This window comes from Nycticebus coucang, chromosome 3 (genome assembly GCF_027406575.1).
Source record: "Nycticebus coucang isolate mNycCou1 chromosome 3, mNycCou1.pri, whole genome shotgun sequence".
Lineage (NCBI taxonomy): Eukaryota > Metazoa > Chordata > Mammalia > Primates > Lorisidae > Nycticebus > Nycticebus coucang.
Window position 1 is genome coordinate 145963704 of NC_069782.1, and position 26056 is coordinate 145989759.

Sequence of the window (26056 nt, forward strand, 5' to 3'; positions counted from 1 at the left end):
GGTTCCCGACGGCGCTCGCGGACGCGCTTTCCCGGGACGCCCTCGGGGCCGGCGGGCGGAAGCTGAGGCGTTGGTGCGCGCGGCCCCCTGCCCGGGGACGTGTGGACGGGGTCCCGGGTCGCGTGCGCCCCTCACCGCGCGCCGCGCCCGCAGTCGAGTCCCGCAGCTATGGCCCTGAGCGAGCTGGCGCTGCTGCGCTGGCTGCAGGAGAGGCGCCACTCGCGGAAGCTCATCCTCTTCATCGTGTTCCTCGCGCTGCTGCTGGACAACATGCTGCTCACCGTCGTGGGTACGTCCGGACTGGGCGCTTCCCTCCCCTGGACGCCCCCTTCCTCGTGACCCCCCCTTCTTCGGGCTCCCCTTCCCTGGGAGTCTCCTTCCCCGGGCGACCCCGCCCTTCAGCGCCCCTTCCCAGGGAGACCCCTTAGCCAGAAGCCAGATCTCAGCGCGGTCCTGGAGCTCCGGCGCCAGGCAAGGAAAGTTGGAGAACACGCTTCGCAAAAAATACATGCCCCTGTAGACAGCCGCTCCTGGGCTAGGAGGAGCCGTGTCCGTGGATGTGGCTTCGCTTTCCCGGCGGTCAGGTCTAAAACTGTGACATCTGATAAGACCCAGAACTTGTGTTTCCTCCTGATAAGGACCCTCTTCCTCTTGCTCATTTTCACCGCTATGAAAAAGATTTCTATTACAGAGGAACAATTCCCAGAGTTCAAAATAAGGTGTTAGAATAATTATTTTATTGTCTTAATAAAGGGAGTTTAATAATTTGGTGTAACATGTAAAAAACCAAGTCACTATCCATCCCTCCAAAAAAGGAAGTGACATTTAAATCTATTGTGTGAGTGAATGATTTGGGGTGAAAACCTTTCAGGACCCACTGGGAGAGCAGTGTGAACAGGTGGGTTTTCTCCTTTTCCCTATAATGGATTTTTGAAAAAGGAAATAATTCAAATCCAGGCCTCTTAATTAGCCCTATTAACAGAAGAGTATTTGGCATGCTTTTAAAAAAGTCTGTTTTATTAATAAAAAAAATCTTTTTTCATTTAGATTCTAAGTGTTGTGTGCCGTTTCTCCCTGTTTATGGTTCTCTGACAACAGCTGGCAGAGCCTAGAATGGTCAGGTTCGCACCTCCAGGAGCACCAACTGTGGGTTCTTCTGTTTTCAGTAACAGGAGCCTCAGTTTTCCTCTAGTTTGAATGCTCAACTGGCACACACATGCCCTGAGTTTCTATTATTTTTCTTTTCTTTTATGAAGTCTTAGGAATTCTTAAATCTTATAAGTTGTATGAAAAATGGAAGATGCCCACTCACATAATGGAAAGGTGAGTCAGGCCTGTTGCAGAATTTCCAAATTATTCCTTGTTACAGGTTGATTTTTTTTTTTTTTGGCCGGGGCTGGGTTTGAACCCACCACTTCCAGAATATGGGGCAGCGCCCTGCTCCTTGAGCCACAGGTGCTGCCCCAGGTTGATTTTTTTCTAGGATACCTAATGAAATTTAGATTTCTGTTTCCTTGATTTGTTCTTTTGAGCTCTTCTTTCTGAGAAGTACCGGTTGGCACTGGGTCACCACCATTTTGACTTTCGACCATGTTTAAATCTCAGGGCAGTCAGTTCAGGATAGTAGCTGCCCCTGAGAGCAGAGGACCCCTCAGAGTCTCTGGGGGCTTCATGCTGTCTGGGGAGTAGTGTGGGCATCCACCACGGGGGCCCTGTTGCTGGCTTGCTACCTCTCTGAGCCTCTCTGGCATTTGATGTGATGTACTTGTGCTGGCTTTTGTCCTGATCACCACCCTGCTGTCTATCTCTCCTTCCCAGTCCCTATCATCCCGAGTTACCTGTACAGCATTGAGCATGAGAATGCTACAGACACCCAGACCTCCAGGCCGGCACTCACGGCCTCCACTGGGGACAGCTTCCGGAACATCTTCTCCTATTACGACAATTCTACCTTGGTCACCGGGAACGTCACCAGAGACCTGCAGCAGGGGCAGCTGCGTAAGGCCACCACACCACACATGGTGACCAACACGTCCTCTGCCCCTTCTGACTGTCCCAGTGAACAAAAAGACCTCCTGAATGAAAACGTGCAGGTTGGCCTGTTGTTTGCTTCGAAAGCCACTGTCCAGCTCCTCACCAACCCTTTCATAGGACTGCTGACCAACAGGTAGGGGAGATGACTGTAGCAGAAGAGTTACAGATTTCTGTCATTCTAAGGTCCTGTACCTCCTGGAATTCTGCTGCTTATTCATTTGTCCGAATTTGGACCATACGTGGTGGATGGGTTAGGGGAAACCAGTCTCCTTCCCTTGTGTCTCTGTCCTCAGATAATCATGATTTTTCCTTTATTCCACATTTCTGTTCTCCCCTCTGTTGTTCAACAAGTAAGAAAATCTTAAAGAAGACAGAACAAAGAGGCTCTCCCTAGATGGGAGAACTTTGGTGTGTCTAAATGCCACGTTTCATAAGGACGTTTGTCAGAATCACCCTTGGGCAGCAAAACTCCGCAGCTGTCATGGCTGTCATCAGATTCTGTGTGCCATGTGGCTTCCTCTTATTCTCCACCCCTGGTTGTGCGCTTCCACATGGAAAGCCAAGGTGACTTCCTAGCGGGCTGGTGTGGCAAAGACTCTGGTAGATGGCTAGCCAGGGAACGTGGGACGAGGCCGAAACACCACTGCACAGGTGGACCTCTCAGCACTCGCTGAGGTCACGACTGTGTTCTTTCCCTTGTGCTGGTCCTGTGCACAAAGGGAAGAGAAGTGAGATTATCGTCTACATAATCCAAGCTGTCCAGTTTAGCTTTATATTAATCAGGATGTTCTAGATTTATATGGTATAAGCGTTTACTTCTCCATTGTTGGAGACCATTCGGGAAATATTTGTCCTTCTACTGCTGAGGTGCCACAGTTTGGTCTGGTCCTGGGGCTCAAAGCACAGGACAGGGGGCTTGGAACTGAGGGGAGAAGTCAGTACTGGAGGGTATCAGAGCCTGAAGGGGTCAATGCAAGGGTGGGAGCAGGTGTAGCCAAGGGAATCGGTGGTGGGCTGCCAGGGGACAGTGTAGTCCCCCAGGACGGGACCCAGGAGTAGAAACCATACCTACCTGGGCTTTGGTGCGGGAGTTCAAATATTATTAAGCATTTCAACAGGGTATTAAAGCAAGCATGTGGCCCTTCTGAGAGCAGAGCCCTGTGTGGCTAAGGGGGTGGAGGGTCTGTGACAGAGGAAGCTTGGGGTGGTGGTGGGGGCTCAGCAAGGGGGCTGCAGATCTCACCTTGCCTGAGCACCAGCTGTTTTCGGACATACAGATGCTCCCATGATGAATCGGACAATTTGATTTTCTGGACCGAGTGGTGCCACTGAATGGATTTTAACAATCCCAAGCCATGTCCAGCCTTCGAGTCTGTGCAGAGCAGTGTTATAAGGCTGCCACATAAAAGGTGCTGAGCAAATTAATCCAGCGATGGGCCGACTGTGAGACTCCCAGGAAGCCCCAGTATCAAGGTGACACTGAGCAGCACCTTTCTTCTCCCGAGGACAACCAGACAGACCTCAGTAGTTGCAGGATTTTCTTCCTTTTATCCAGACTAGGAACGCTTCTTAAAATGCATCAGGTATAATTACAGAAAATGGCTCAAGATTTTGTATTCTGAGAAAGCAAACAACTCAAATACTGTCTGTGAAAATTGAGGACATTATCGTAATAATGCCTTGCCAATTACTTGGGCAGACCCCTTACCAGCAAGGCAGTGTAATACTTAGAAACTCTGGCTGAAATGATGTGAATGTTCTACTCTTGCAAATGAAAATGGAAAGCTTTTTAAAAATTCCGTTCTTGTTTTTAATGCTTTGCTATGTCCTGGGGGAAAAGCTTGTTTAAAACCAGTCAGACCTTTCCCCTGTTAAATACTCCAAATGCACTGAGGTTGCAGCCACCACAGCTCATGTTTGGGGCTCAAAAAAGAAAAAAATTGTCTTCCAAGAGAAACCTAATTTGTTGTATGACTTGTGAAGTTTAGTCTATTCTCATGGTGATTAATCCACTTTGGAAATTATCTAAAGCAAAATTTTAATCCCCAACTGGTTCACCTAGCTACACAGCACATTTAAAAATGATCCTTATCTTGTAGTGTTTCCTGGTAATGTGAAAATGCAAACAAATTTTAATGTCAATGTAGCTAAGACAATTAACTGAACTCTGTTGCCCCTTCAAAATGATCATGATTTGTAATTTACAAAAACAGTTTCCAAACCCAGTAGATACTAATTTAGGGAGTGGGCTGCTTTTTGGGGCACTGCTTCCTGCCAAAGTTCAGAAGGAATCGGTGACATAGGCAGGACAGATACATCCCATTTGCCTTGGGATGTATCCCATTAGTCTTTCCTAGTGAGCCGTTGCAAATCATATTTTGATTTAATTTTTGTCAGTCACATCCTCAGTCACCAATGAGATGTTTTCAAGGTTGTAAGCAAGTGTATTTAAGATAACATTTTAAAATTGGTTGTATGTTTCTGATTAAAGATAGTTAAAAATAGGGTGCATCAGAGCTCACAGAGACTTTATGAAAAGCTTTTGGGCCATTGTTAGTTTTTTAGGCAAAGGAGTTTGCAGCTCTAAAGGAGAAAGGGTTGCCCACAGCAGTGGCCCGACTAGAGCCCAGGTGTCCAGACTGTTGTGTTCGAAGGCACTGCCCTTCTGCCTCCCTGTTCTTTTATCATACAGTTTATGCTACTACCCACTAAAAAAGAATGCAGCTAAAAATCTTTCTTGCATTTACTGGAGCTCTCCTTGATTGTATCAGGCTGAACTGGGAAAGGCCCAAACAGTGGGTATTTTTTATCAATGAACAGAATTTAGAAAACATTGTCCTGATTTTTTAGACACGGCCCTTCCATGGTCCCAGAAAAACACAATCTTTTTCTAGCTCCTCATGTGAGCTGGTCTGCCTTGTACATCTTCAAAGATGTGGAGAAAGCTGGCTAGGGTCAGGGTGGGTCGAAGCATTCCTTTCTGAAGGGAGACCCACTCTGAAACGAGAGACCTCACAGCACACATGCAACACCCAGACGCCGGTACTATGGTCATGATAGTGCCATGTGAGTGGCTTTTGATGTGGGTAGGTGACACAGAAAGGTAGGCTGTCTGTCTCTTGTTTTAATCTCTCATGCCAAGCCGTGAAAATATAAAGTAGCAGTTCTTGGTGAGTGTTGCAGTGTTCATTCAGCTGGTAATACAATACAGGTTACTCCTGTTTTATTTATTTTTCAAGTACTCTATTTTTTACTGAAAATATGTGACCAGGTTGGTAGCAAAGGACCTCTGACTTTGGCAATGCAGAGATCCAATAACCCATTTTCCAAAGCCTGAGGATGCCTGGGGTTGACTTGGAGCCTTTTGTGATTTATTTTATAATTCCAGTTAAACTACTGATTTCACAACTACAGTTTGTGTAAAAAGGTGGTAGCAGGGATTGTACTGGTGACACCTGTCATCATTTGGTCCAGTCACCGACTTTTAGAATAAAATAGAATAAAAGGAGATGTCTCAGGCAAATAAACGTCAGATAACCCCCCTTCCATCCATCAGGTAAAGACGTGGCATCAGCCTAAGGTTCAAAGAGTAGTTGCATCTTTAGAACCGAAAGATACTCCATGCGGTACAGCTTGTGTGGGAAAGAGTTAACTCCATTGCGGGAGATGCTTCCAGGAACTTCCTCCCTAGCTTGTCATTGTCTCGGCGGCGGTGATCTGCTTTCTATCAAGTCATCGTCAGTGGCTTAATTTATTTCCATAGTTACCTTGTATGTTCGAAAGCAGGTCTTTTTCCTCACAAATCTTAGCTAGCATCTGAACAGTAAAGACGAAGTCGCAGGGCATGAAATCTGTACGAAATCTACTGTGCTTACCTTTTCCCCTAGCTTCAGCCAGTGGGTCTGACGTGGGCTTTGTGGGAATAAGCAGTGACCTTTTCAGCTTCTCCTTGGACAGGGAAACCAGCTGTTCTGCAAAGGGATCTCCCATCTTAGACACTGTGAGCATGGCGGGGAGGATGTGATGGGTCTTTGCTTTTGCCATAGAGGAAAGTGGCCGTGGACTATCAGCATTTCTTGTGGGATCAGAGGCTGCATGTGAGCCAAGGCCTTCCACCTGGGAAAGTGAGGCATCTGTGACCCATGGAACTCCCTCCTGGCAGAGACGGACAGGCAGCCCCCATGGCTCAACCTTGAATTGTGTTTCATTTCCTAAGCAGCTGACAAACTTTCTGTTATTATCTGAGCAAATTTAAAGTATCATTCTGTTTAGTGGCATTCATATACCAGACTACCTTTTAGGAGTGTGCAGAAATCATTGTAAGGGAACCCGATACCTCTCTTCCCATCTGGGGATGGTCTGCACCCCACTGGGCCCCCTTCCTTTTGTCATTTACCACAGTAGAGGGAATGTCATCTTAGCAGTCCTGAGACTAGAGCATTCAGTCCATCTCTGTGTCAAAGATAAAGTAAACGTTAGCATTAGAGAAAAAGTGTTATTGCCAATAACTATTTAGGGACATAACGGGGTTTCTTACTATCTAGGCATATGTAATTAGCGTGACTTTTCTTGTTGTAGGAGTTTTTGCAGGGATTCACTACATGGTTCTGAGTCTTACTGAGATTGGATTAACTGCTCCCTGATGCTCTTTACAGGACGCTCGTGGCTGGGATGACTCACACGGGGATGATAATGGGACATTTGGTTAAAGGTCTGAGAATCAGACGTAGCTCTGCTCAGCAGTGCTGTAATTGAGATGGCACAGAACTGAGACGAGAGGGCCGAGTCGCATGTAGATTATGACTAACATCAGTCGAGTTTCTCTCCATTTAGGAGCTATGGTGGGGAAGGAGAAAGGGCCTTGGCTTTCTGCCCACAGCTCAGTGACCCTGGGGCTTTGGCCGAGTCTCCTAAGGTGGATGTTGGAGGCACCGGAAGAGTTGGAGGGTGAAGACACAGGAGGTGCCACATCTTGTCTTCTTTGCCTTGGGGCTGAGCTCTGGGGAAAGGTGGCACCTGGCGTTTTCTACTGGGCGGCTCCATCCAGAAAGCGCAGTCACAGGCGTGTCCAGTAACAAGAAGGTGGTGATATGAGCCCAGTTGTGTCCAAGGCCGTTGGCTTACTGTGCAGCCTTGAGTGAGCAGCTCTGTCTCTGAGCCTCTGTTTCCTCATCTGAGAGGAGGGTTTAATCTGGTCAGCCTTCAAGTTTCCTTCCAGCTGTGCTATTCAGTATCCCATACGTGCTCTGTTAAAATCCCAGAGAAACGAACACAGCAGCAACAATAGCAAGAAAGCACAGTAGCTACAGAATTTCTAAAGCAAAGGCAGTACCTGGGGTGGTGAAAAGAACCCTTTGGCAACACTCACCCTTGTGGATTTCAGCGAGACCCTGCGCCCTGCATCCCAGGAGCTCCTGCAACTGTGTTCCCATCCAAGTGTATGCCAGCAGGGCCCAGCACACATTAGGCACTCAAAGTAGGCCTGTCACCTAGAATTGGGGCAAATTATTTACCTTTTCTGAGCCTTAGTGGTGGCCATCTAAAAAACGGCCACCCTGCATGCTGGTACCCTACTTACAGTCACAAGGAATGCCTAAGTCTCCTGGTGAGCAGGGGCCGCGGTAGCTGCTGGCCCACCCCAGCTGCACCCTGCCAGGGTCCCTCAGCCACTGGCTGGATTGCAGACTGGGTGTAGTATCACTGGTGGCTTGGGTGCCACAAACAGAGGTTGTTGAATGTTACCGAGTTTTGTCCTGGAACCGCCCTGTGGTCCTGCCTGCAGTCTGCAAAGGGACCACAGGTGTCTGCAGCCAGAAGGGCTCCATGTCAGACCCTTAGATAATCAAAGTGAAGAACTTGTGAGGGAAGAGTTAATCCCCCAACCCCAGCTTTGACGCGTATGTTGGGTCTTCACCCCCTAGACTTTCCGGATGTTTGTGAAAGGGGCGAGAAGCCTGTGTATTCCATGGTAGCCAGGGATGTTGGCACGTGTTTGTTCTTTCACAGGACATGTCATAGTTGCTGAAAATAAACTGCCTGTGTGTCCTCTCGGAGCCTCATGGACGTTTCCTTGTTCAGTACCTGGCAGGGCTGTATAAGCCCCGGCGTGGGCTCTCTGCGTCTGCCGAATAAGGAGCATGGACCAGGAGCTGGGGCAGGCTGAGAGGGGACGCTGCCATCTGACGGCTGTGTGAACTGTAGCTCAGAATCCTGTCCTCTTTCCTGGAGCCCCCCCCCTAGTGAATTTATGTTTTTATTTACAGTAGGGGTCTCTTTGCATGGTTTGTGGGGGAGGGACTGCTTGGGAATCTGTCAGTGATTTGAGACACTGTTTGCATCTTTGGTATTTGGTCTCTGGATGCATGTGAAGCAGGTTTGAAAAAAATAGGGGCAGGAGAACTTTTGGCCAAGATTCTATGTAAAGAATAGGTGGTAAAGTTTGCAAGGAAAAGCCCTAGACTATGGGGAATGGCCCAAGCGAAGTTAGCCTGATGACATTTGATAAGTCACTTTTTCATGCCTTACAAATGAGTTTCTCATTTGTAAGATAGGGCCTTTGTCAAATCATTGAACTGGGGGTGTAAGTGCTAAGAGAGTTGAGTGTAATCTTGAAATGAAGCTGCTGTGATTATGACTTTTTATTACAATCTGGAATAGAAGGGTCCCTCCAGGTGAGCCTGAGACTCAAGTTACTTGGTTTTTTTTGCTGTCTTGGATTCCATTTGGAATCCAAGGGTCCAGGGCTGGAGAGAGAAGAGGCTTGGAGATGTTCCAGGCTCCTCTTGGTAGGGGCAGATCTGCAGTTGGGCAGAGCTCAGCCAGTGTTGGCCCCTTTCATGCCTTACCTTCATAGCAAGTACCAAACAGTCTCCTTAATCTGGCAGAACAGACGAAAAGAAGAAAGAGAATGAGGGAGGAAATAAAATGTTTGAAGCATCTTCAGTGCTCTAGGTACCCGGGTAGACAGTTTGATATCCACATCTCTCTCTGTATCCAGTCCTGGGAGGTGGGCGGTGGTCTCTCCACAGGGCTGAGAGGAGACTTCCCTAGGGTAAGTGGCAGGGCATCCAGCCAGGCATGTGCTACAGGGATATCGGGGTCTTCCCACCAGTTCTTTTGGCCTGGAGCCAGACCAGGTAAGCTGTGGTCTTTCAGAGCAATTTGGATTTTGAAATTTTACACAAGAAAAAACAAAAACCAAGGACTGCATTTGTAGGCTGGCCTCACAGGGTCAACAGGAAGGCAGATCTTTAAAATCTTGCTTCCTAGTACCACTTAGATGCCGAGCCTTTGCCTTTGCTGCTAGTGAATCACTGGATGGCCTTTTATCAGAATCATTTGATTGCACTTATTCCTTTGGGAGAGCTCTAGCAAAGACTATAATTAAAGGGATAATAATAAAAGACGGAAATCAGGGCCATGTATTTTGGATGTGTTCTGAGTTATTTGCCAATATTGTGTTAACATTTATTCCAGAGAAATTTCTGTTCAGGGTGGCAGTCCGTAAATGTATTCACGTTCCAAGACAGTCAAACATGAAAAGGTCAGGTAGGAAGCACCAAAAATATGAATCTTTAGAAAAATCCACCAAATGCTTATATGCCTGATCCCAGAGGATAACCAGGAGGGAATCAATATGAAGCCTTAAAAAAATACCCAGTGGTCACCAGATTTTTCATGTGTTTGTGTTTTGCAGAATTGGCTACCCAATTCCCATGTTTGCAGGATTCTGCATCATGTTTGTCTCAACAATTAGTAAGTATCTGATGTTTGCCTTCAGAGTGTGGGTCTCAGGGTGGGCATTGATGCCCATGAGCTGAAAATTAAGAATCCAACTGCGGGGCTTGTGTACTGGTAGCAGCTGCAGAAAGGAGGTGATAGAGTGAGGTCTCCCTGGAGCAAAAGCCCGGGGTGGTTAATGTGGAGATGCTCCATCCGGTTAGGGGAGGGCTTCAGGAGCCATGTGGGACAGGTGCAACTGGTCCTGATGGCGCTGATGTGGGTCCTCTCCTCCCGGCAGTGTTTGCCTTCTCCAGCAGCTATGCTTTCCTACTGATCGCCAGGTCGCTGCAGGGCATCGGCTCCTCCTGCTCGTCTGTAGCTGGTGAGTGCGGGGGTGCCTGAGCCAGAGACGGGTAGGGGGTGTTCCTTAGCAAGTTAGCTGGCGTATTCGGGGAGTCGGGAGGTGGGGGTAGCGGGGGCTGGGCTGGTGAGGATGCTTGGAGAAGACGTCCTCCTCGAGCTTGGATTCTGCGGGCTCTTGTATTCTAGTCCGTCTGACAGGTTTGGGAAGATCACGTGAGTCAAGTTGGAGAGGAAAGGTGAGTCACAGGTGATTCTTCTGCTGGTGACCATTTCTCGCCCCGTTTAGGGATGGGCATGCTTGCCAGCGTGTACACAGATGATGAAGAGAGAGGCAACGCCATGGGGATCGCTTTGGGAGGCCTGGCCCTGGGGGTCCTAGGTGGGTGAGGTCCACTGTGTGGGCACACAGATGCAGGGGGGTACCGCGAGGCTGAGTCCATATTCACCCCACTTTTTATTTCTTGTTTTCATGGAGACTTTCAAAGTGGTAGGAAGAGTCCTGAACTGGGAGGCCCAGGGCTTCCCCTGTCTCTGCTTCAAACCTCCCTAGACCCAGGTGGACAGACCCTTTCCTCTAAGACATTCTGTCATTCAGAGAGAATTTTCCTGCCTCCCCCCCTGCCTGTCCCACGCCAGGGGACGAATGTCCTCCGTGAGAGGAAATTTGGAGGCTTCCCCTTCATCTTTTATGTTCCCACCCTTCATCTTGGAGGCTGCTGGCTGTGCTGGTTTATCAGGGATAAAGGTCCTGTTTACCCATTTCCTGGACTATGTCAGCAGCACAGCCCTGGGCCTGGACCTGGTTTCCCTTGGACCTTTGCTTTCAGGGTGACCTTTACGGTCTCTTGCTCATTACTCTTGCAGAGAGCCACTTGGAGGAAGTTGCCCCTGAGGCAACTTAGCTCTAACTAAATAGGATGGAGGCGGTCACTCCAAATCTCCTTTGGAACAAAGTAAAGAGAGAAACACAAGAAACAAATGAATGGTTCTAATGGGTGTGTGACTCTAGTGGCTGACGCTGGCCCCCCATCTTCTTCCTGCAGTGGGTCCCCCCTTTGGAAGCGTGCTGTACGAGTTTGTGGGGAAGACGGCTCCGTTCCTGGTGCTGGCCACCTTGGTGCTCTTGGACGGAGGTGCGTGAGTCCGTGTGGGCATCTTGTCACAATCTTGTCATCCATGGCAACATGTGCTTGGGGCCACACCTGCTTTCTGTAAAGGGAATTGTCTCTCTTTTTTTGTAGCTATTCAGCTCTTTGTGCTCCAGCCTTCCCGGGTGCAGCCAGAGGTAAGCGGCTGGGAAAGGAGGGCCCTGCCAGGGCCACATCAAGGCCCCTAACTCTGTTTTCTCCTGACAGAGTCAGAAGGGGACGCCCCTCATGACCCTGCTGAAGGACCCCTACATCCTCATTGCCGCAGGTGGGGCTCTGCAGTCTCCTCGGTCTGGGTGTGTGCAGGTGGAGGTGGGTGGCCGGGGCCACTTTTCATTTTGCTGCTAGAAATATTGAGTCATAGACCCACAGAAAAGGCAGAGTCATAAGTCACAGGAGATGGTTTTGTGACACTCAGCCAAGGTTCTTTTATGTTTTCATCTGAGCAAATAAAAATAGTGTCCACTGAGCTCTGCAGAGCCCTGGGGGGTCCTGGGGGACCCTGCCCCAGCAGCTTGTCTTGTTCTAAGCTTGCTTACTGAGCCCATGATTGTCTGGCCTCAACTTTCCACAAGGAGTCTGTAGCCTCAGGACAGCGCCTTAGGTGGGCAGTCTGGCTCATCTTGCTGTTTGAATGGAGACTGACAGGGGAGCCCCCCAGGGCCGCAAGAGGCCTCCCTCGGTGGAGCAGCAGGGAGGCCACTGGAAACTTTGGCTAAAGGTCATGCCTCGGAATCCTTGGCCTAAATGAGTTAAAGGAAAGCCCTGGAGTTCTGTGGCTCTTCGGAAGGATAATGGGCTACATTCAACCAAGGTACTGTCACCTAACACTGTCCCAGAGCAGCAGGCTCCCTGCCCTGCTAGGCCTGGGGCTGACTAACCAGGGACCAGCCTTATGCAAGTGTGGCCAGGCTTTGGTGCTGAGACCTGAAGCCAGCCATGGCTCTTGGGGTCAGGCCAGGTAGACTGGCTGTGTGTTGATGTACTGGTCTCTGGGACAGCCTGTAGTATGGCCTTGGACCCAGTCAGGGCTAGATTTGTCTAAGCATGGTTCACTGACACTGAGCTTGGCCTGGGAACTGGGCTTGCCCTGTCTGAATGTATTCAAGTTCAGGCTCTTGTCAAAGCCCAGGCTGCTGCTGGATTTGGTTAGGGTGGCGCATATGTAACCCTGGCCAAGACCCTGTCTGTCATGTTTGTTGACTAAAAGGATATGAAGCTGGTGATGTAACCTCTTCTTGTAGGATGTGGGGAGCTTCCCAGAGCTGGGGGGCTCCAGAGAAGTGATACCCTAAACTTTGGGCTTGTCTGCACAGGGCTGCGCAGCCTGGGCCACTCCTGGCTTGGGCTTTCTTAGAACCTCACTGTCTGGCCCCTGCTCACAGAAGGACATACAAAGATTTACCTGTCTCTGGAGGGTTTCAGGCAGCCTTGACTGGGGGAGGGAGTTATGGGTCCGGAGAGTCCAATCATGTATAAGTTCTGCCTCTGAATGTCACATAGAATGAAAACATCTTTCTTCATTATGTGGGCACCTTTGTCACGATTGCACAGTGTTCTTTGAATGTTCCCAGAATGCAGGTGAACAGTTCCATGGGGCTTTTCCCAGATGTTTCTGTATTTACAAAGACTTCTGGTTTAACACGGTGATAACAAATATTTGCCTTGATACTCTATGCATACAGTTAACTTTGAAAAGTTCCCTCAACAACACACCTGTACTGAATGCATTGTGATCCTTCCTGGATTTTCTGGTATCTCAGGGGATCATCAGAAAGAACCATGTTTGTCGTACAGTGAAACACAGTCGCCAGAGCCTCAGGTGGCCCTGAGAGGGATATGGAAGTTGCCTGGCTGCTTTGTGGCCTCAAACATGTCAACAAATTGGGGCTCCCCTTCTTCATTAGTAAATGGGGTAGCTTAAAACCAACATTCTCTAAGTTCCCTCCAGTTTCAAGCTTTGTGATTCTGGGATTCTAGTTAAAAAATAAATGAACGACCCCATCTGTCCCTTTGACTTGATATTTATCCTGTTCTTGAGAAGGTGGGAGAAATTCTGGTTATCTGAGTTATGGGCACGTGGGTCTGACCTCATTGGGAGGGATGGCAAGGAAGCAGATGTGCACTGACCCTCTTCCTCCCCCAGGCTCCATCTGCTTTGCCAATATGGGGATCGCCATGCTGGAGCCGGCCCTGCCTATCTGGATGATGGAGACCATGTGTTCCCGAAAGTGGCAGCTCGGTAAGGACTAAGGCTGGCCCTTCTTATTCCAGAACTTGTGTCCCCAGGGCAGGTGCTGTCAGTGTAGCTGAGCTGCCCATACAGGGATGATAAAGTGATTGCTGCTGTTTGACTGTTAATGGATCATTGCTTAGGGCAGCCTTGGGGTCTGTTTCAGCTCCGGTTTTTCTATTATCCCTGATGGATGCGGAATTAATATAGACAGGTCAGATCTGGACAGAAATGAGAGGAAAAATACGGTCAGCATCTTCCCATGTTTCTAAACTAGACTAACTTAATAGCGGTAAAATCTGGGTGAAAGAAATAACAAAATTGTTAAGAGGATGAATTTTTTTAAAAGTATTTTTGATTTAGAAAAATGATGCGTATTTATTAAAAAATCAAGGTATGCTGATTGAGGAAGTAAAAGTTTAAAAATCTAATGTTCATCTCTCCCCCTCTCCCAGCCTGGTTCCCTGTAATATCCATTGTTAACAGTTCTGGGTGTCTTTTTCCAGGTAGTTCTGTGTCTGTCACAATGAATATGAAATGCACAGAAGTCCCACCAAATGGAATTTTGCCGTTTACATTACTGTGTGACCTCTTGTTTTCCCTCATGCATTTTGTGGCCATGTTTTTCCATGCCAGGACATGTAGATTTATTTTCAAAATTCATTACATTTTAATTTTTTTTAATTAATTGTTTCCTTTAATTTTTTTTGTTTTGCAGTTTGGCCGGGGCTGGCTTTGAACTCACCATCCTCCATATATGGGGCCAGCACCCTACTCACTGAGCTATAAGCACCACCCTACATTTTAATTTTTATCAAAATTACCCATGTGCATAATTTTAAGTCAAAGTTATAAGAATTATAATGTCTTTGCCCTGCAGTTCCTTAATCGCCACAGCCCTCATCAGGTTCTATCACCTGTAACTCTTCTAGTTGTTTCTTCTGCTGAAATCTTTGTCTCTAGGTAGTATGTGTATATTCCTTCTTTAAAACAATTTTCCAGTGTCGGACATTGTCTACCAGCTTCCTAATATAGTAGGAGGAGGGATTCTCTGCCATACTGTTCCACCTGAAAGTATCAAACATCCAGCTCACACAGTTTCTCACCTCTGCCCTCTCTAAATAATTGCTTTATGATCTTTTGTCAGATGGGCATTATTGTGATTGTGTAAATGTGTCCGAAGCTGGGCTATGTAGGGTGCTGAAATTCATTCCTTTTTACAGATTGTTTTTCCTGGAGTTAGTCACTGCCTTATCTTTACATTTTCTTAGTTTTCTCTGTAGCAATTTTGAGCGCATTCACCAAAGTCTCTGGCAGAGATGAAAGGTCTTGCAGCTGGAGTCCAGTGCATTGGCACACCTGACCTCTCTGTGTTTTGGCCCATCCGTGGACATCTGTCCCAGATCTCCGGTGGAGATTTGTTGCTATCTAGGATGTGCTGGGATTTTGCTCTCCCATCATCTGGGCATCTTCCCTGCCTCTCTTCTGCTGCTGCGTTCTCGTCTGTGTTCAGCTTTCCTGGTTTACTCCCTGCTTCTGATGGAGCACGCCCTCCAGCAGCTTTCCAGAAGAGGGTGTGGAGCAGCTGACGCCCTCTAAGACACTGCACCTTTGTAGATGTCTTTATCCAGTCCTTACACTCGGTCGACCTAGTCCACATGTATAATTCTTGGTTGAAATCATTTTCCTTCAGAGTTTGGAGGCTACTGTTCTGTTGTCTTCCAGCACCGAGGGGTGCTGTGAGGAGGCCAGTGGTGTTCTATTCCCGATCCTCTGTAGGAGCCCAGGGGACCTTCTCTTCCTTTCTAGGTTGCGATCGTCCATGATGGTGGCTTACAGCAGGGTATTTTTCCCACTGTGCTGGGCACTTGGTTGGTCAGTGCTTTCACTTCGGGAGCCCCCTCTTTCAGTCCTAGGGAGGCTTTTTACTTTAATCCCCCCTCCCCCCCATCATTTTCTCTCTCTTGTACTCCAAATGGCTGGAATTTAGACCTCTACATTTTATTCAGTTCAGGGGTCCTCAGACTTTTTAAACAGGGGGCCAGTTCACTGTCCCTCAGACTGTTGGAGGGCCAGACTATAGTTTAAAAAAACTATGAAAAAATTCCTATGCACACTGCACATATCTTATTTTGAAGTAAAAAAACAAAACGGGAACAAATACAATCACACCGCCTCATGTGGCTCGTGGGCTGCTGTTTGAGGACTCCTCGTTAGTTTGTGATCCTGTCCTTCCCTTTTTCATTAATTCATTTTCCTCTTTTCTTTGTTTCTTTATTTATATTTCAGAGTATTACAAGGGTACACACTATGTGGTGACGTAGTTTGCATTTGTGTAATTTAAGTCCAAGTTGTAAGTGTGCCCTTCACCCAGAATATGTGCATTGCACCAGTTAGGTATGAATTTCCCTCCCCCAATCCCCTTTCCCACCTACTTGGGTCCGTTGCATTTTACTTCCATGTACACACATAAGTATTGATTGATTAGTTCCAATTTAGTCTTGAGTACATTCATCTTTTGAATTTTAAAGTTGGTGCTGTGTATCTTAAATTCAGAGGGCCCTTTTGTATATACCCTAAGTGTTTTGTTATGTTTTTTTGTATGTGTGAGGTTATTGTTGCTGAGATAACACCCTCTCTTACACCATTTTAACGGGGAGACTTTCATTCAATCTCTGTTTTGGCCTCTTGTGTTGCCCTGATTTCCATGCTGTCTAGTTTCTGTAGAAACTATCTCCTGCCAGGGTGAGGGTTGGAGTCCTGGAGGGTCCAGCTGCTCTCAGAAAGGTCTTTCAACCTTCGTGATGGCCTCAGCCCTCAGCCCTAGCTTCACAGTGCTTGGACCTTCAGCTCCCAAGCTTTCTGGGTCATGAGGCACAAAGGGTCTCCCTTCCTGGCCTTTCCATGTGCAGGTAGGAGGGTATAGGTGGGAGGGTATGTGTGGCATCCTTTGCTGTCCTCTCTCTGCTTGCTTCTACCGTGGTGCACCTTGTCTCCCATTTGTCTGTGTGTATGTGGGGGTAGGGTGGGATGGGATGTGTAGTTAGGTCTGTGTGTATGTAGGGGTAGGGTGGGATGGGATGTGTAGTTAGAATTTTCTTTTATTCCCTTTGCATACATTTAAATGTAGTTGGGAGTAGAAGTGGAGAAAAGTTTACAGATTCAGTCTGCCTTGTTGAATGGAAGCTGAACATTATGTTAATGGTGCCATATTGTTTTAAGATTATACCAAAAATTTTCAGTCAGTCCCTATTGGTGGGCGTTTGAGTTGTAGTTTGTGCTATTGGACGCCATAATGCCGAGTATGGTTTCTATGCATTCTCATTTTTGTTGAGAAATACCCCTGCAGGACACATTCCCACAGGTTAAATGGGTGTTTTACTACTTGGTAGTTATTACATGAACATAGGTAACATCAGTCTTTCAATGTTTTCCAATAGAATGTGTGAGAAGTGGGGGTCTCATTTTATTTTCCAAAATTCTTCCTGAGTGAAATTGAGTGTCTTTTCACATGCTTCATACCCCAGTGTATTTGCTTTGTTGTGAATTTCCTAATTAGTTTACTTTGCCCACTTTTCTGTGGAGGTGTTCATCCTTTTTTTGTAATAAGGTATTCTTTGTGCATTAAGACACTAATCTTTTATGAGATGTTTTGAAAATATTGCCCTCACTTTGTTCTATGTCTTTTGACCTTACAGACAGGAGTTTTGGTGACTCAGCACATGCGGGTTTAGCAGCTCTCGCTTTTATGCCATTATTATGTTAAGTCCAGCTCAGAAAGGCCTTTCCCATGCCAAGATTATTTTTAAAATCTTCTAATATATTTATGGTTTATTTTATACATTAAAAATCTTACTTAGATTTGAGGAGCTTATTTTGTTATAAGGCATATACAGCAGAGTCTCTAGTGGTTTTGTTTCCTGAGTACCCAGCCAGTGGTCCTAGACGGTTCTTCCAGTGAGGACTAAATCAGTCCTCCCGCCTGGGCCTGCCTCAGCATTGGGAGGGATGGTTGAGGACCACTGGCTGGATACACAGGGAACCCCTCCCCTGTTCCTGGCTTCAGTACTGGGTCTGAGTTTCTCATCTCCATCATTTTCTGAATGACTGTGCGTTCTCAGATTTCTTCCTGGATTCTCTCTTTAGTCCCACTGATCCACTCTTTGCCCCTGTGTGTACCCCACCCCCACCTCACCCTCATTCAATTACTGTAGCTTTAGAATGTTAACTGGAAGGCCAGTTCCTGTACACACACCTTTTTCTTTACGATTATTGATGATCCTTCGTAGAGACCTCTTTCTTCTTTTTTAAAGAATACTTATATTTAGTTTTTGATTTTTTTATTTTTAGAGATAGAGGTTCTTGAATTGCTGGCCTAAAGCAATCCTCCCACCTGGGCCTCCCACACTGGGATTATAGGCATGAGCCCCTGTGCCGGGCTCTTATTTTCTTTTCATAGTTCTTTTCACTTGTATATGGGCACCTTAGTTCTGAATCAAGCTGACATTTTCAACCTCCCTAGACTTTCTTCAGGTCACCTTTTCCCTCCAGCTTCCAGCTCTGGGGGCATATCTTGCCAGAAGATGCCTCTTGATTTAGATTTTACCCCATTCTGCCAGTCTCACTACCGTTGGCCAGGCCTGAGTACCAGCCCCTTTGGATTCCACAGTGAATTGCTGTGTTCTTTCACCCAACAATCCTTAAAAAGCCCCCAAGGGCTCTGATGGATGAGAGGGTTCTGATGGAAGAGAGGCTTCTATTTGAAGTGATGACACTGTTTTGATATCAGATAGTGAAGATGGTTACATGACCTTGTCACTACACTAAAAGATACCACCCTGTACATTGTAAAAGGGTGCTTTTTATAGGATGTGAATTGTGTCATAAAACAAAATCAAAAACGGGCCTCAAATAACAAGTTATCCAGGAAGGAGGAAAGGTTCTTAGAGCTAAGCTAAGGATATTTCTTAGGCAGAAAAATTTAGCTTTGAACTTTGCAGGGGTTGAGACAAACAGGAAATCCAGAGATCATTAGGCTCCTGATGAAGGCACACTCTTTGCAGGAGGGGTGGACTTTTTCTGATGCTGAGTTAGTGAACAGCAGTTTTGTGAAAGACAAGGACACATTCATCGCTAGCACATGCTGCTGGCCCTGGGGAAGCTGTGTTCTGGCTTTTCTTTCTCTCTGATCCTTGCAGAAATCTGGGTCTCCAGGGGTTTTCCAGAGATGCCCTCTGTCCAGGTGGTGTGTGCCCTGCGAGGCCAGCCTGTGCAGTGGCTTTGCACTTGCTCTTGGGCTGAGAAGCTCTTATCCTCACTGAATGTGTCTGGCCCTTAAGCTGTTTTCTCTCATCTGCTCCATACAAAGCCTAGAGGCTTTCTTTATCAAGTTTCTATAGTCAGCCAGAAACCCTAGACTGATTCCTGTACTTGCAAGAATAGAGTTAACAATACTTACAACTTATTGTGAATTGTCACTTAAAATAGTAGCTTAAGCACAGAGATTTTGCTGATGCAAGATACAGAGAAAGAAATGAGAGCATCTGGATCTGTTAATACTTTTTAAAAATCTGTACAATAAACCCTTCATGTTTTCCTGTCATGGAAGGTGCATCATCTATAACTGCACTCACTAAATTTACCAAATTCAGTCCAATTTGATGACATTTATCTTGAAACTTGTTGAAGGCATCTCTTCCCTGTGTTCTGTTTGAAAGAGTGCCCAAAAGGAGTAACGCTTTATAGCAACAAAAATCTTCTGTTAAGGCTGAATGAAGCGTAAAACCTGCACCGAGTCAGTAGGATCAGTAGATTTAAGAGCAATTCAGTAATACATATTTTCTTTTTGAAGTATTGTGTGAAGTTATTCTGTTAAGTCAGTGGTTCTCAAGCTTCCTTATTGCCTTGACCCTTTAATACAGTTCCTCGTGTTGTGGAGACCCCCAACCATAGAATTATTTTCGTTGCTATTTCATAACTGTAATTTTGCTACTGTTATGAATCGTAATTATGAATCGTAATGTAAATATCCGATATGCAGGATGTATTTTCATTGGTTGCGACCCACAGGTTGAGAACTGCTGAGTTAAGTTGAAGACTAATTCATGCTGCTGATCTGTTATGGTTCTCTTTGAAGGAGGCAGTTGTTGGTGCTTCAAAATGTAATTGGGGTCTAAGCATCCTTCCACTCCAACAATGGATTCTTTCATAATTTCTGCATCACGGAATGGCTTCCCCTTTTCCCTGAGTATATACGCTATTTTGTAAGTTGCTTCAGTGGCATTATTTCCAGGTCTTATTGCTGCTTGAAAGAATTGTCTTTGCTTTTGCTTTTCATCTTTTAGTTTCTGCAGTACAACCTTTCGCGCCTCTCTTTCTAATTTAAAATATGTGTGGTCCTTATGAGTGTTATAAAGCATTGAATTTCTTTAATGTTGATTTTGTAGTACCACAAGGCAAGAAAATTGTCTTGTCTTTAGTAGAAATAAGATAATATGGCAATTCTAAGTCCTCATTAAAAAATCTGTTTTCTTCAGTGTTCTTTTGGTCTTCTTCGATATGGGTTATTGAGCAGACAGAATTAAAACGTATTGTCGAGCTATGCAACTAACAGAAACACAGAGACCATTGTATACAAAAGCTGACAACAGGTTGGTGTACTCAACCCTCATAAACTCTCATGAGTAATGGCGCTAGTCTGGTGGGGGAAGTTAGAACTAAACCATGAGTGTAGCTGCTATCACTTTAGCCCTTATGGCTTCCTAATGTTCTAATGGTGTCTGTCAATCTGGGAGGATTATTTTGTTGAAGCTTATTTTATTCTTTGGTATTTTAAATCTGTTCATTTAAAAAATAAAATAAAAATGTAAGAGATGAACAAGAATGAATTAATACAAATAAAATGATTTGTTCTGTAAAATTTGGATTCAGTGAAAAAGCCACATGTAAGGGCCTAGAGTGCCGCATGTGGCCTTAGACTGTGGGTTCCCCACCCCTGCTTGGATGATACGAATTTGGGAGGAATAAAGTTGGCTGGTAGGTCACAGATTCAAAAAGATCTCCATGGACAAAGGTGAAGACCTGAAGGGAACACGGTGAAAATCCTTTGTGAGAATGGAAAGTCCTGCTTTGTAGTTAAGAAATTTCCCCCAGGAAGGCTGGGTATGGGGACCTGGTGGAAAGGAAGGTCTGTGCTCTGTAAACTCAGTGCTAGCTGGGGCAAGCTGGGACTCCAGACAGGCCGGCACAGGTGCAGCTGTTCTGGAGGCAAATGACTGAGGGGCCAGACCCCAGAGCAAGCCTTTCAGGATTCATTCGGTCCTTCCTTCAGTCCTGAGATGCCTGCCCATCATCTGCTGTGCACCCAGGAAGGAGTTGGGGCTGGGTCAGTTCTAGGCATCGTGTTTCTAAGCAGAGAAAAACCTTGAACTTACACAGAGGGGAGATGGTAGGAGTCCAAAGCTTAGCAGTGTGTGACCCGAAAGCCAGGTAGGAAGGGGGGTTTTGTTCTTCTCGTGCTGGCAGCCAGGCTGGGGAGGAGGCTGGGATCATCAGGACTGGTGGGTGGAAGTGATGGGGGAAAGTTTAGGGCTTGGAGTTAGGAAGACTGCCCTACAGTGGGAGGTGTCTTCGAAGTAGCTGTGTGCAAGAGTGATGGCCCTGTGGCCTAAGGCCTCCGAGCAAAGCTAGGTGACCACCTCGCATACCTGCTGGCCGAGGGGTCTTCCCACCAGAAGGGCTGGTGTGTGAGACACTGAGGTTTCTTTGAGTTTCAAGAGACTGTGGCTCTGTGAGTGGTGTGACAGGTTGGAGGCCCTGGTGGGGCAGAGTGCTGAAGCAATGTCAGAAAGGAGAGCACACGGCCCTGTCTCCAGCTTGGATGTCAAGACCCTGGCCTTCACAGCACTCCGCTGTCTGCTATTTGCTTGGAGCAGGCCTGCCTTCAAGGGATGGTGGCTGTCCTGGAATGTTCTATGAAGGGTGAGGGGAATGTCCTCAGACAGGAACTTCCTTTTGATGGCCAGCTGTGTTCTGAGTACCTCCTGTGTGCTGCTACAGAGCTAGCTGCCAGGGGACAGATGGAGGATTCTTGTTCACCAGGAGCTTGCTGTGGCGTGGGGAAGACCAGCAGGCTGGGGTGACAGGGGTAAGATGGGGCTGGCATGGAGATCAGACTGGAAGGGCTACTTGCCACGGGCCTTCTTGTGCAGTTTGCCATGAGGTGTGTATGCTGGGAGCCATGGCTGTTTCTTGAGCTCTAAGAGGTTAAAGTGACCCCCTCAGGCCTCAGCTAGCAAGTATCAGGCTAAAATGAACACTTGGTTTCATGTCTTCTGGTCAGTGCTGTTTGCTTGAGAATCATGAGATTGTAGTATGCTGTCTTAAAGCATTTTCTGTCCATGGAAAGTAAGGTGCACCCTGCTCCTGGTCACACATGTGAGCTTGGCACCCCACTGGCCGATCAGGACAATGTGGCTGCTCCATGCCTCCCTCTGGAGCATGTCTGCATGTCTGCTTCTGAGCTTTGCTTCTGGATCAGGACTCACCAGGAGGCCTGAAGTTCTGGTTGGGTTCTCTGTGAGCCACTTCCTGTGACCCAAGCTTACACTGGGCCATCTGTGGGCTAAGTTCAGCCTGTCAGTGACTGGCTGGTGTTAGAGTTTTGGTTGACTGGTGTAGTGTTGGCATGTGTGGAGTTTATGCTTTTTAAAAATTATCAGCATTTGCAAATCAGGGGATTTTATTAAGAGTCCAGAGTTCCAGCTTATCCAGAGAAACCAGGAACTGCAGCCCCGGGGTAGCGACTGTCGGACGGAGTAGTGGCTTCCCTCTTAGATAGAGTCTGGGCCCTTTGGGTCACTGCAGACCCCTCCCCACTCCACTTCTTTGTTTCCCTGACACTGAAGCTGAATGTCACTGGGTCTTTACCATGGTGCGGGCATGTTATTTTTCTTGGAATTGCTCACAATATTTAATTATGTCTACTTGGCCCTTGGAGACACTTGTCCTGAGACACAGGTCATCATGACATCTTATTATCCAGACTAACACAGCCTTTAGAGTGGTGGGAAATCCTGCTATGTACCTTTCAGGGCCAGGTTTAAATACCATCTGCTCTGGGGGCCTTTGCCAGCTGCGGTTCTGGCTTCCCAGAGCATGCTACCTGTACTTCTGTTATGTTCCCAGTGTGGCCAGGTCACAGTTTAAATGTCATCTGATTCTTTCCTTCAAAGACACTTGAGTCATCACAAGAGCCACTTGTCACTGTCTTTGCTGTAGGCTAATGCCACGCAGGGCCTGTAGCTGTCAGTAAATGTTTGCTCATTTAGATTACACTGAACAATTATTTGGCCGTCACAAATGCTAATGGCATGGAAATGATTCCCTGGAACATGAAATGAGTAGTTTTCTCCTTGTTGTTATTTCCTGGAATACCTAAGTCAGAAAATGATTTGGTTTTGGATTTGGCTCATGGAACGCATCTTTCTGAAGTCACTACTGTGTTGGCAAGCTCAGCCTTATCTCTGGGTTTGATAGCTCACGTTAGTGCTTTATCCTTAAAGAGACAAGGTCACACTTGCCCGCTGTATGCTGCTGAGCCTCCTCCACAGGAAAGGTGTACAGGCTCTATGCCTTTGGAATGTGGTGGTCACTTGGTGACCTTCTAATATCTATGATGTATGGCAAACTTACACAGTCAAGTGATTGAAAACAAAGTAGGTTAACTCTGACCACTTGTGGGCAAGGAGTCAAATCTGGCATATCTGATTGCAAAAAATATACTAAAATTAAGAGTTTAAAAAGCAGTCTCTTTTAAAGAGATTGTTGTATTGTTTTAATAATGCATGGGGACCAGAGAGAAGTAATATGAACAGAACCTCTGGTTGGCAGGCATGGTCTGATTTGGCTTGGCCTTTCTGTCCAGTGCAGAGGGCACGGTCAAGGCCACTGCTGCCACTACTAGCAGGAAATCACGCTGGACTAATCAGAACCCAGGGGAATGTAAGCTCCTTCTCTGAGCATTAAATCTTGAACATGAACATGTCAGTCACACAGCATGGCAACAGAAAATGACCAAATAGAGGCATACATGTATAGGGTGGCCAGAAAGTCCATGTGCAATTTAAAATAGTGTGCACTTTATGGGGGCAAGACATGATTGCAAGAGAGACTTTGCCTAACAGTTGCAATCAGTGTAACCTGGCTTATTGTACCCTCAATGAATCCCCAACGATAAAAAAAAAAATAAAATAAAATAGTGTGCAATTTAAAATCGCACATGGACTTGATGGCCACCCTGTATTTTTTTTGACATGGAAAAATGCTTATAAAGCTAATTGAAAAAAGAAGAATGTAGAACAACAGGTATAGCATAATCCAATTTTTGTTTTCTGAAGAACAAAACCAAAATCCTATATATATGTATAAAATATTAACTTGCAGGGGAAAATAACTGATTATCTGAGTGATGGGGTTTGGGATAGGTTTAACGTTTTTCTTTCTGCTTATCTCAGTGTTCCCTAATTCAGTGACAGTGTCTTTTGGTCGTGTGTGTGTGTGTGTGTGTGTGTTGGGGGCTGCACAACCAGGTGCTCCCCCAGCTTCTGGCACGTGAGGCTGCGGTTGCTGAGCTCCTGTAGTCGGGAGCTTCCAGCAGCCAGAGATGGAGGCAAGATGAAGCAGCTGATAAGAGAAATGGTTTTCATTTCTGGAGTGTCTCGGCAGCTTTGTGTGACGGCTGAGCCTTGTGGGGTCCAGACTGGATCTGCTGGGCACCGGATATTAGCTGCTTGGCCCCAGGGTTTCATTTCATCTGCTCTCATCAACGTGGTGGTGTCTATAGTTATTAGTTTTTCTAACCTGTGGCTGCTGTCGGCTCTGATAAGGTCTCCTTTTCATAAATTTACAGGCATTGCCTTCTTACCAGCGAGCATCTCTTATCTCATTGGAACCAATATTTTTGGGATACTTGCGCACAAAATGGGGAGGTAAGGTTACATAAACACAATACTCATTTTGTTTTGCTTATGGAAATGTAGCTATTTTTAAAAGTTCTGACTGTTTCTGCCTTCACTGTTACAAGTCATTGTTTTGATTTCTAAAAATTTGAACAGGGTGAGGGTGGTGTGCTGGGAATTGAATGGTCGTTTATTGTGCTTTCTCTCTTGCTAGGTGGCTTTGTTCTCTTCTAGGAATGATAATTGTTGGAATCAGCATTTTATGTGTGAGTAAAAAATGACATTTGACAAATTGGAACAATCTGTGAATAAAACTTGCTTTAGGCAAGAGTCACCAAGAAACATTTTACAGCTGAGTTTATTCTAATTTTTTATCACCTTAAACATTTTGGGACAAGACTTTCCAAGTGGTATATTTTCATTTTATGTCAGAAATTATTTAGGATGTTTTATTACATAGTTTACTTTTAACTTGTTTTCTCCCCAGTCATCTTAAACATTATAGTGGCTTAAATACTTCAGGGCAACTTAAGTAATAGCAAGGTGTTAATGCAGACTAAAATGTCTTCTATCAATGGCCAATATCTACCCCCAAAGAGGCCGTTTTGTCCTTGTCAAAACTTGAGTGTGGGCTGGGCACAGTGGCTCACGCCTATAATCCCAGCACTCTGGGAGGCCGAGGTGGGTGGATTGCTTGAGCTCAAGAGTTCAAGACCAGCCTGAGCAAGAGTGAGACCCCTGTCTCTACTAAAAATAGAAAAATGAGCCAGGCATAGTGGTACATGCCTATAGTTCCAGCTACTTGGGAGGCTGAGACAAGAGGATGGCTCACGCCCAAGAGTTTGAGGTTGCTGTGAGCTGTGCTACCACAACACTCTACCCAGGGTGACAGAGACTATGTCTCAAACAAACAAACAAAACCTTGAGTGTCCACTAAAATGATCCTTCACATATGGCAGTAGTTTTTCACAGTAGTCATAAAACTTGTATTGAGCTTTGACTTTAAGATTGGGAGGGTTTAGTTCTTTCCAAACCCCACCCTTCTTCCTCCTGTTTCCTTCAGAAGGGAACAGACGTACTAGGCCCAGAGAAAACCTTTTTAAGACTTTCCAAGGTGATTTAGAGTTCGATCTCTTGTTATTTTAGGATAACATTTATTTCTTCTTACAGATTCCTTTTGCAAAAAATATTTATGGGCTTATAGCTCCGAACTTTGGAGTTGGTTTTGCAATTGGTAAGCTACACAGGCTTGGGCCTAAATTAAAGCTGTTTTCCCACTAGGAAAAGTTTCCTGTGACTAGTTATTCAGCCTAAATTTCTAGAACCTTGGAGAATGCAGGAAGCATAGCTCAATTACAGCCTGTAGATCATCCATCTAAAGATACCTGCTTCCAGGCACTAGTCATTCGTTTCCAAAAAACCAGTATTTTTTAAAGCTTGATATTTACAGAAGCAGATGGATACTCCATTGCTGTGCTTGGGCAAACAAAGAAATCCCTTACTTGAGAGTACATTTATTTGGACTCATGTATGAGCATGTGTTCTCATAGGAGGGGTCCTATGGGGGGGGTCAGACTGCACAAATATTTTTTACCAGG

The 26056-nt window shown here is 46.1% G+C and overlaps 1 protein-coding gene across 1 annotated transcript in view; it reads left to right on the forward strand.

The window, feature by feature from the left end:
* Positions 1-26056, forward strand: part of SLC18A2 (solute carrier family 18 member A2) — a 38076-nt gene that overhangs the window by 297 nt on the left and 11723 nt on the right. The window contains exons 2-13 of the mRNA XM_053584679.1: positions 154-289; positions 1819-2167; positions 9731-9789; positions 10055-10138; positions 10406-10498; positions 11163-11252; positions 11361-11404; positions 11475-11535; positions 13414-13509; positions 24410-24488; positions 24673-24724; positions 25629-25692. Coding sequence (XP_053440654.1) covers positions 169-289; positions 1819-2167; positions 9731-9789; positions 10055-10138; positions 10406-10498; positions 11163-11252; positions 11361-11404; positions 11475-11535; positions 13414-13509; positions 24410-24488; positions 24673-24724; positions 25629-25692 — 1192 coding nt within the window. The 5' untranslated portion in view covers positions 154-168. The remainder of the gene's footprint in view (positions 1-153; positions 290-1818; positions 2168-9730; positions 9790-10054; positions 10139-10405; positions 10499-11162; positions 11253-11360; positions 11405-11474; positions 11536-13413; positions 13510-24409; positions 24489-24672; positions 24725-25628; positions 25693-26056) is intronic.